Genomic DNA, 9771 nt, shown 5'->3' with positions numbered 1-9771 from the left:
AAACCGAACACCCTCCTGCTCAACTGGCATTATTCCTAAAGTGGCTTCACTGTTCAGACTGAAGGGCCACGGGAGCCAAAGTGATGAGCGGAGAAGAACAGAGCAGTCAGTAGATATTTTGATCCCTGTAGGAAACTGGGCATCTCTGTGGTCCCTGAGCATCTCAGGAGGCCAACTGTACAGAGACCTCTGATCGCTGCACCCAGTCTGCCTCCACATCCCTGGAATAGCCCACCATCGGCCCTTCACCCTTGGCAGGTGGACACTATTCAACCTGCTGGGGCAGGTGTATCCCCATTTCATGGCATTTGGGGACAAGTGGACTCTCTGTCCAGGTCGCACTGTCCTCAAGTCCTTGGGATGATGCCCACCCCTGCTTGGGACTGGAGACTCCAGAGACTCATGCAGGTGTGGGCCACTGAGTCTGGCCCCTTTTTACCTGAGGATGGTGGTGGAATGGGGGTTACGCAGCCAGCCAGCATCTGGGAGCCCGATGGGAGCGGTTCAGGTTTTCTCTGAAGCTCTCGGGTACAATGTAACGTTTAGATGATTTTTGGCTCACAGGATGGAAATCGCAGAGGATGCAGATAGTTTGCGGGCACAGGAGCGAGAGAACATCATTATGAACTATGAGAAGGTACAGGTCGGTCTGCTCCTTGGAGGGAGGCCTCTTCCAGTGCACCCTCGTCAAAGGGTCCTGGGCTCCCTAGGAGAACAGGGTGGGCACGGGTGGCCACTACCTCCAGGCCCTTGCACTCTTTACCTTGGACCCCTCACCAAGCCTCCCTCTGGGTTGCAGGGACACCGAGCTGGGCTGCCCGAGGACATGGGGCCTGAGCCTGTTGGAATCTACAGCAGCATTGATCGCTTCGGGATTCTGCAGTGAGTCCTCTGTGCTCCCCTCACCCCTGAAGCACCTGTCTCAGCTCAGGGATGGGTTTGCTTTTAGAAAGGCCTTTCTGAGGCAGGACTGTCTCACCAGGTCAGGTCAACCTCCTTTCCAGGGTCAGAACTCCTCCCTGGCTCCCCTGCAGGTCCAGCCTGAGGTTGCTGTTAGGCCAGAGGTGCGGGGCCCATCTAGGGAGCGGGTGGGAATGGAGACTGGGCTAGGTCAGGCCCCTGGACTCTCAGCAGTTCTGTCCACAAGTCAGCACAAGAGGAGCGCGGCAGCCTGAGGGTCTGGCCATATCTACTTGGAGACAACCCCAGTGAGATCCATGTGTTGTGGCCACAGGGTGAGGGGACGCCTGGCCTAGCCTCAGGGCTGTTGTCCAGCAGGTCTCTGAGGGACCACCTGCCCCTGTCCTCCCTCATTTCCCTAGAGCTACAGCCCTCACTGCCCCCATCGGGAAGATGGAAAGGCATGGAGACAGTGGGGGCTGTGGCCCTAGGGGAATGGGGGAGAAGACGGGCAGTGTCCCATTCTGGGCATCTCATGTTAAGGCCAGGGAGGCAGCAGGGCTTGTGGCTAGAGATCCTGGGTCTGGTGCTGGGAAGGGATCTGGGGCCAGGTAAGAGGAGCCCAGCCAGGAGACCATCCCTTAGGGATCACAGGATGAAGAGACAGAGGATCCCGGGGGAAGTAGGGTGGGAGGGAGCTGATGAGCGGTGCCACTTCTAAAACGCAGGGTGTGTGGGTCAGGTGCAGAGAGAGGCAGGTGGAGGCTGGGAGGTCAGAACTTGCAAGGGCCTTGGGGCTGTCAAGTGGGATGGGCCCCTGGTACACCAGGAGTACACCGGGCAGGTCTCAGGGCAGGCTCCCTTGATCCCGGTGGGGTGAAGCAGTCACTCCCTGAGGGACTCCTGTGAGGGCCCTGTCGCCCACCCTGGGCGGCCCCCATCCCATCTCAGGCCTGACCTTTCTCAGCTCCAGCGGAAAGCACCACCTCCAGTCCAGGACAGGCAGCTCCATTGTGCAGCCTGACCGCCCCCCATGCCAGGGGCCCCAGTAACCCCGCCCACACTGGCCCCGCACTCCTTCTCCTCCCAGCTCCTGCCCCTCTTGGGAGTCAGCCCCACAGGAAGGCCCTTGTCCTCCCTTCCCTGTGTCTTCTCCTGGGCTGAGCCCTGAGCTGGATAGGGACAGAGCCTGTCCTTTCTGGGGTTGGCTCCCAGTCTGGGGCAGCTCCAGGCCCTGTGCAGGTCCTCAGTTCTGCCTGGGTTGCCTTACAGTGAGACAGAGCTGCCTCCTGCCACTGCTCGGGAGGTGAAGGTAAGAACTTGATGCATGGAGGGGCTGGTTCAGGGGGGTGGGGACTGGACGGGTGGTCGGTGAGGCAGAGGAGGCAGCTGGCCGGGGCGGTGGCCGGTGAGGGCAACATGCTCTCACTGGGAGGGGCAGCAGTCCCTGCTGGATCTGACCCCAAGTTGCGGTAACTTGGGCAGTTTGATAACATTCCAAAGTGAGAACCACAGTTGTGGCCTGGGGGTGGCCAGGACCCCACCCAGAGGCTGGGACCTGACCTAAGACTGGTGTGTCTCTGGCCTGAGGATGGCACATCCCGGGGTCCCAAAGCCAGCCCATTGGCGCTCATTTGCACAAAGGCTCTCAGCCCTTAGGGTCTGTCCTTCCCTGGTTCCCTCCAGCTGGGTCCACCAGGGCTCCAGAGCCCAAGACCCAGCATTCATGGGCGGCTCTGGGAAGCCTGGCAGTTCCCCTAACGCCAACATTCTTCATTTGACAGCAAATGCGACGGGAGATAACACGAAAGAGCAAGTGGATGGAAATGCTGCGACAATGGGAGACATACAAGAACAGTAAAAAAGTAATGTGTGGAGGGAGAGGCCCCCAGAACCACTCTCTGCAGAGACAGGGGACAGGCACCCATGGCTGTGGCCTGGCGCCATCAGTCTCTCAGTGGGCGGGTGGCACACTGTCCTCACCCAGAGGACTGTGGACCTGGTCGGTGGTTTGCCTGCCAATTTGTGCAAGCATCACCTTGCTGGGAGGGAATCTGAATCTAAGGCTGGGACCACCCGGAGCTCAAGGCTAGAGATGCCCTGGTGACCCAAAGGAAGGAAAATGTTCAGATCAGAGTCCCGACTCTGAGTGTCCATCCACTTTTTCAATCCTGGGAAGGGAGACTGTGTCCCAGCTTAATGTCACCTCTAACGAGGAATCACAGCGTCAAAACCAACCATTTCCAGAATCCTCGGGCTCTGGTCCTCACTGGGGTCGCCCTGTGGCCTGTGACACCAGGTTGTTTTCTGCCCACAGCTGATAGATCGAGTATATAAGGGCATTCCCATGAACATCCGGGGCCAAGTGTGGTCAGTCCTGCTGAACATACAGGAAGTCAAGTCGAAAAACCCCAGAACATACAAGGTACGCTCAGCCAGAGCACAACAAACAGGACAGGCCGTGTCAGGGGCCTAGGTCTCCAGCTGGAGGGAGCATCAAGCCCAGCCTGGGGGGTGAGTGGGATGGTCAGATGTACATCCTGGGCATGGATGGTGACATAGTCACCACAGACAAACTCAGCTCTGGTGACCCTCCCCGGCTTTAGTAACAAGCCAAAAAGCAGCTTTGTGCACAAGGAAACCTTCCTGCTTTCCTTCCTTCCCGGAGTGCTGACTGTGGGCCGACTGCCATTTGGGGCAGGGAGTCTTCCATCTGTTCTGAGGCTGCTTCCTCCTTTTGGCCCTGCCCTACAGGTCATGAAGGAGAAGGGCAAGAGGTCATCTGAACACATCCACCAGATCAACGTGGACATAAGCAAGACACTAAGGACTCACATCTTCTTCAGGGATCGATACGGAGCCAAGTAAGCCTATGGGAGCCACAGGATCACAGCAGACATGGAGTGAACGAAAGGGATGGGAGATTCCCCAGAGCAGAAGCCAGGGTCACCTAGGAGGGATGACAGAGCTGCCAAGAGCTCTCCTGGCCCAGGGAACAGCTGGCACCGTGAAACAAGCACCTCCCTGGTTCCAAGCCCTGGGCCAGACTGGAACACGTGGGGCCAGAACCCAGGAGGATCCTGAGGAGACAGAAGGCAGCAAACAAAATCATGCACAATGGTGAAAGGTGCTCTCCCGGACCCACGGGGACCCACGGTAGGACTCACGGGAGGGTGGCAGGACAGAGGGCCCTAGAGCCTCCCGAGGTAACACTGACATCACCAAATGCTGGGGCAATAAGGGGTCCTGGAAACTGTCATCCTTGTCTGCTGGGAACGTGATATGGCACAGCCACTTTGGCAGCCAGTTGGGCAGTGGCTCACAAAGCTCAATGGACTTCAACCACGTGTCCCCAAAGTGTCTCAGATATTGAACCCACTGATTTGAAAAATGACATCCACGTAAGATGTTCACTGATTAATTCATTGTCACTCATACACGGAGACATCGGGGATGGCCTTCAACACGGGAATGGGGAGAGCAAGACCGGTCCTCCCTCCAAACGGAAGACCCAGTGAGAAAAGGGATCGAGCCAGTGATGGCTGGATGAATGTGGGTGGATCCTAGATGTATTTTGCTGAGGGAAAGAAGCCAGCCCCAAGAAGCTACCACGTAGGATTCCCCTTCCTGGGTCATTCTGGAAAAGACCAAATCATAGGGACTGAGAAGTAGTCTGGGTGGCCAAGGGTTGACAGACTGGGGAGAGGCTGGGTGCATAGGGGCCACCCTGGAGACTTGGAAGATGAAGGAGTCACTCCAGGAGGGGCTGGAGCGGTGGCCGGGAGACTCTGCCCATTGGTTTAGAACCGTGGAGGAACTGTACATCCAAAGACTGAACTGGTGTGTGTGCAAACTGAAAAAAAAATAAAGAAAATCATTCAGAGTGAAAAGGATCAGGCAAGCCACTGTACGACTGGGCTATCTGCATGTCACAGATGTGGATTTTACTGAAATATTTCTTCAAAGGCCCTGAGAAGCTCACTGCTTATCTGGTGAATCATCTGAACCTGAAATGGGATTCGTTGTTAGGCTTTGTGGACAAAGTGAAACCAACGGCATCTGCACAAAACAAACAAAAGCCTCCTTTCTCTGTCTCCTAGGCAGCGGGAACTATTCTACATCCTCCTGGCATATTCGGAGTATAACCCGGTGAGTATTTCCGGCAGTGACGTTCCCGGGCAGTATTTCCCTATTCACGGGAGTGGGTGTCTGGTGGGGTGCCATCGCTTCTTTTAAGGTTAGTATGGACAAGGTGCTGAAGTGCCTGATGGACTTGGCTCTTGTCATGAAATGAATTTGCACCCTGAGGAAGCCTCTTCTTCAGAGGAAGCCTCCCCAGTCACCTCTCCCGTCTCCAATGACATGAGTCCTCCCAGGTGACCTCAGTCCTCCCAGGTGATGTCCTTTCACGGTGACTCTGGCTCTTGCAGGAGGTGGGCTACTGCAGGGACCTGAGCCCCATCGCGGCCTTGTTTCTCCTGTATCTGCCTGAGGAGGATGCATTCTGGGCACTGGTGCAGCTGCTGGCCAGTGAGAGGCACTCCCTGCAGGGTAGGTGGACAGCTGCCCAAGGGACCTCATGCAGCCAGAACCAGAGACGGCCACCCTGGCCAGGTGATCTCGGCTTTCAGCCAAGGCACCTTCCTTGTGTAGCCAGCTCCTTGGGAGTCTTCAGGGTGTCTCTGCTGAGGGTCCCACAGGAGTCCGCGGCTGACCCCCAAAGCCCAAGTCAGACGCCTTTCATCCCCATCAGCGGAGGGCATCTCATCCTCCCCGTGGCCACCCTCTGTGTCCTGCTGCCACGCCCTCTGGCTCTGATTCTGTGCAGCTCACTCTCCCCTCACTGAGAGTCCTCCTGCCCTCCAGCTGCCCAGGCTCCTGCTGCCCTTGGTGCCCACGAATGGGCTGACCAAGCCCAGGTGGCAGCATCTCCCCATCCTGTGTCCCCTGGCCCGACCCCACTTCCAGGAGATGACCAGGAAACCCAGAACCCGCCCTGTTCTGGCCGCCATGTGGTGGCCTCAAGTCAGGCTTGCCCTTTTTGCACCCTGGTCCAGGAGGCCTCTAGGGACACCTGCAGCCAGACTCCAGGGGATGTTCCTGACCCACCTCCCCAGGGCAAAGGCTGCATGGTGGGGTCACCAGATGGGAGGGTGAAAGGCCTTGCGGTTTGGGGGCCTCTCCAGCTGCCCAGCTCTTCCAGCTGATGGCTCCACATCTTGGGGAAAGGCTCTGATTCCTTGATGGGCTGGGGGCTTCTCAGGATTCCACAGCCCAAATGGCGGGACAGTCCAGGGGCTCCAAGACCATCAGGAGCATGTGGTCCCCGCGTCACAACCCAAGACCATGTGGCGTCTGGTGAGTTTATGGCGTCTGGTGAGCAAGCTTGGGCTCTTCTCCAGAGGCCCTGCATCCCGTGGCGCTGGTGACTGTCTGAGTCCCAGCCACTGGCTGACCTGGGATGTCGGGTTCTCCTTGGGCCGGGAGTTGGTCTATAGGACAGAGGCACAGGGATGGGGGCCCAGCTCCCGCAGAGCAGGGCAAAGGGCAGTGTGTCCACCGGGAGTGTGGGAAGGGGACGGTGTTGTGGGGAGCCCTGGACACCGCCCATTGTTCTGCACTAGGGGAAGGGTCTTCAGAGGCCCTGGAAGAGGGAGGTTTTTAGGGCAGCCCAGGGGGCCCTGAGCACCTCTGTTCCTCCCATCAGGACAAGGAAGGTCTTTGCGTGCAGGGTTCCTCGTTAGGCTGGCTTCTCCAGATGTTGAATGACGGGGTAAGAAGGCATAGGGAGACCCTGACTCAGGGACCCTCCTTGCCCTGCAGTGCCCTGCTTCCCCAGCCCGGGGGTCTGGCTCACCCACAGCCCACAGGAGGCTCTGCCCACAGGGGGGTCCCCAGAGGACACCCAAACAAAACCCTCTGCCCAAGGGGGGTCATCCCAGGGCAATAACTGGGACTCAGACCCCGCCTTACAGGCAGACTGGGCCAGGACCCAACTTGGCAGGGATCAGGGAAGCCTCAAGCCCTGGGCAAGCCCCTCTCTCCAGGAGCCACACCCCCACTCCAATGAGTGCCCCCCATGAGGAGCTGCAAGACCTTGTCTGACTCAGCATCCTGGAGGGCTCAGGAAACCCTCATGGGGAAGATCACTGACTCTGGGGACTGAAGCCCCAGTGGACTCAGCTCGAGCCACCAGCCCCAGCCTGGAAGGGCTACAGTCTCCCACACCTGCTATCCCCACAGATCTCTCTTGGGCTCATCCTGCGCCTGTGGGACGTGTATTTGCTGGAAGGAGAACAGGTGTTGATGCCGATGAGAAGCATTGCCTTTAAAGTTCAGAGGAGTAAGTCTCCGTGTGCCCAGTGGGGCGTGGGGAGCCCTGGGGTCAGACCCCGATTTACCCGAGGGCAACTTCCTCACACTCTCCTCATGATCCTCTGTTCTGGCCCAGAGGGAGGTCTGACCAGGTGGGCTGGGCAAGGCACAATGACACCGAGCCCGCCCCCCACATGGCCCAGATGAAAGTCAGGCGTGTCCTGAGCACTTCCCTGCCCAGGTTGTCCCCCTGCCACAGTCTCCTGTGCACATCTGGACCCCTGGGGTGGCCACAGAAGGTTCTGGCACGGCCCAGTGGGAGACTGAAGTGGTCACAGGGTATCAGCTGTGCCCCCTCCCAGGGAACTCTCCTGGCCTGATGTCCACCCTGTCCCTAGAGCGCCTCACGAAGACGTCCAGGTGTGGCCTGTGGGCACGGTTTCGGAACCAGTTCTTCTATACCTGGGAGTTGGATGATGACTCTGTGCTCAAGCATCTTAGGGCCTCTATGAAGAAACTAACAAGGAAGCAAGGGGACCTGCCACCCCCAGGTGGGCTCCAGTGCCATGTCCCCTCCCATGTCACCCTCTGGGGCAGTCAATAGTGGGGGAGTGCCCGAGACCCGCAACCCTACTACCTGGGCCTTCCTCTTCACCTTTTCCTCCTCCTCTTCCTCCTGGACTCTAAGAAAGTACAGGAGGCCCACCGGTCCTTAGGGCAGGCGCTCAGTGTGTGTGTACTGGATGTGTTGTGCCCGCAGGAGGAGGATGTGGGCATGACCCTCCAACAAGCCCCCTCCCACATTCCACAGTGTCTCTGTCGCCCCATCACAGGACCCTCTAGGGCACTAGATGAGCCAGACCCATTTGTGGGAAACCCCACCCCTCCCTGCAAGCACCCACAGCCTCAGACAGCAGCAGAGGCCCCTCACTGCTGCACGCTCCTCCAAGGTTGCCAGGACAACCAGCCTTGAGCCAGGGAGACAAGGGAATCGGGTGTCCCTGACCCCAGAGCACTCAGGGAGAGGACACAAGCGGGACCCCGGGTGAGAGCTAGAGCCAAGAATTCAGCCAGATGTGGGAACGGTCAGTCCTGGCATGGACTGGGCAACCCAGGAGGGCAGAGGGTGACCCATGTCCGGGTCCAATCACTCACTGTGGAGATGGGTCCCCATGTGAGGTGGCAAAGGGCTGGGTGACATCCAAGTCCCTTCCCACCTGAGTTCTCACTGGGGGCTGTATCCCTGGCCCAATAGTCCTGGGACGAGGGTGTGTGGTAGGAAGCCCCCAGCCAGTCTGAACCCTGGGGGCAGTCCCAGGAGCCACCTGCCATCCCCCCACAGCTTCCCCATGCCAGGTGGCACACACCTCTCCCCTGGGATCAGCAGACTACAGGTGCGTCCTCAGTGTCAGACCACGGGGCCACACAGAGACCCTGAGGGCTCCAGAGACCTAGGCAGGTGGGGCCTGGCCGGGAAAGGCCTGCATGGGCTCAGTGGAGATGCTGACCATGACTGTTTTCCTTTCAGCCAAACTGGAGCAAGGGTTCTCGGCACCTAGGCCTGTGCTGGCTTCAAGTGGCAGGACGACCCTCTGCAAGGGGGACAGGCAGGCCCCTCCAGGCCCACCAGCCCGGTTCCAGCGGCCCATTTGGTTAGTTTCCCCACCGTGGGCACCTCGTTCTTCCACATCCTGTCCTGGTGGGGCTGTCTGGGAAGACACCTACCCTGTGGACACTCAGGATGTGCCCAGCCCGGCCCCGGCTCAGGGAAGACCTCAGGGTTCCTGGAGATTCCTGGAGTGGAACTCGATGCCCCGGCTCCCGACGGACTTGGATATAGGGGGCCCTTGGTTCCCCCATTATGATTTCGAACAGAGCTGCTGCGTCCGCGTCCCTTCTGAACAACCCGAGCCAGCTTCACATTCTCATTTTATTTTTTGTTAAACTTATGAAAATTTATTAAGAAAGTGTGCACCTCGAAAGACATTCACGGATGGAACACACTAGTCCCCAGATCACAAAGTCAACCATGTCCAGCCCCTCCCAGCACCCCCAGTCCTGCCACCAGCATTCTGAATTCCAACAACACCGTGCGCCTGCCTTTGTACTCTACCCTTATGGAAGGATAACCCCCTTCATGTTTTAAAATAAATGTTTTCTGTTTAAATTATTTTAGAGATACAGAAATATTGAAAAGGCACTACAGTGTCCTCCTACACCTTCCATCCAGCTGCCCCTAATTATGGCGTTTTGCAGTACCATGGCACATAAGAAATTTAGGCCGGATGTGGTGACTAATACGTGTAATCTCAGCAATTTGAGAGGTCAAAGCGGGAGGTTCAGGTTCACTTGAGTCTAGAAGTCTGAGACCAGGCTGGGAAACACAGGTGAACCCTGTCTCTAGAGAAAAGTCAAAGAAATTAGCCAGGCCTGGTGGCATGTGTCTATGGTCCCACCTAGTGAGGAAGTTGAGGCAGGAGGACTGCTGCAGCCCATGACTTCCAGGAAGCAGTGAGCCATGATTGTACCAGTGAAGAATAGAAAGGTAAATATTTG

General features: G+C 57.8%; 2 protein-coding genes across 2 annotated transcripts; both read left to right on the top strand.

The window, feature by feature from the left end:
* The first annotated feature begins 556 nt into the window (after positions 1-556).
* LOC139359394 (TBC1 domain family member 3B-like) lies at positions 557-3376 on the top strand. The gene is made up of 5 exons (XM_071082033.1): positions 557-637; positions 800-882; positions 2173-2212; positions 2685-2765; positions 3218-3376. Exons 1-5 carry the CDS (start codon positions 566-568, stop codon positions 3374-3376), a joined length of 435 nt encoding a protein of 144 aa, XP_070938134.1. The 5' UTR covers positions 557-565.
* A 2855-nt stretch (positions 3377-6231) lies between these two features.
* On the top strand, positions 6232-9382 carry LOC139359575 (TBC1 domain family member 3B-like). Its single transcript, XM_071082776.1, has 5 exons — positions 6232-6258; positions 6608-6673; positions 7144-7243; positions 7614-7766; positions 8744-9382. Exons 1-5 carry the CDS (start codon positions 6247-6249, stop codon positions 9157-9159), a joined length of 747 nt encoding a protein of 248 aa, XP_070938877.1. The 5' UTR covers positions 6232-6246; the 3' UTR covers positions 9160-9382.
* Positions 9383-9771: the final 389 nt, after the last annotated feature.

This window comes from Macaca nemestrina, chromosome 17, assembly GCF_043159975.1.
Source record: "Macaca nemestrina isolate mMacNem1 chromosome 17, mMacNem.hap1, whole genome shotgun sequence".
In the NCBI taxonomy this organism is placed as follows: domain Eukaryota; kingdom Metazoa; phylum Chordata; class Mammalia; order Primates; family Cercopithecidae; genus Macaca; species Macaca nemestrina.
This window is presented reverse-complemented; position numbering and strand designations above follow the sequence as displayed.

Coding starts and splice junctions, on each gene's coding strand:
- LOC139359394 (XM_071082033.1), top strand. CDS start 566: ATGGAAATCGCAGAGGATGCAGATAGTTTGCGGGCACAGGAGCGAGAG. Junction 638..799: donor TCATTATGAACTATGAGAAG/GTACAGGTCGGT, acceptor TCTGGGTTGCAG/GGACACCGAGCTGGGCTGCC. Junction 2,766..3,217: donor CATACAAGAACAGTAAAAAA/GTAATGTGTGGA, acceptor TTCTGCCCACAG/CTGATAGATCGAGTATATAA.
- LOC139359575 (XM_071082776.1), top strand. Junction 6,674..7,143: donor TCCAGATGTTGAATGACGGG/GTAAGAAGGCAT, acceptor CTATCCCCACAG/ATCTCTCTTGGGCTCATCCT. Junction 7,244..7,613: donor TGCCTTTAAAGTTCAGAGGA/GTAAGTCTCCGT, acceptor CCCTGTCCCTAG/AGCGCCTCACGAAGACGTCC.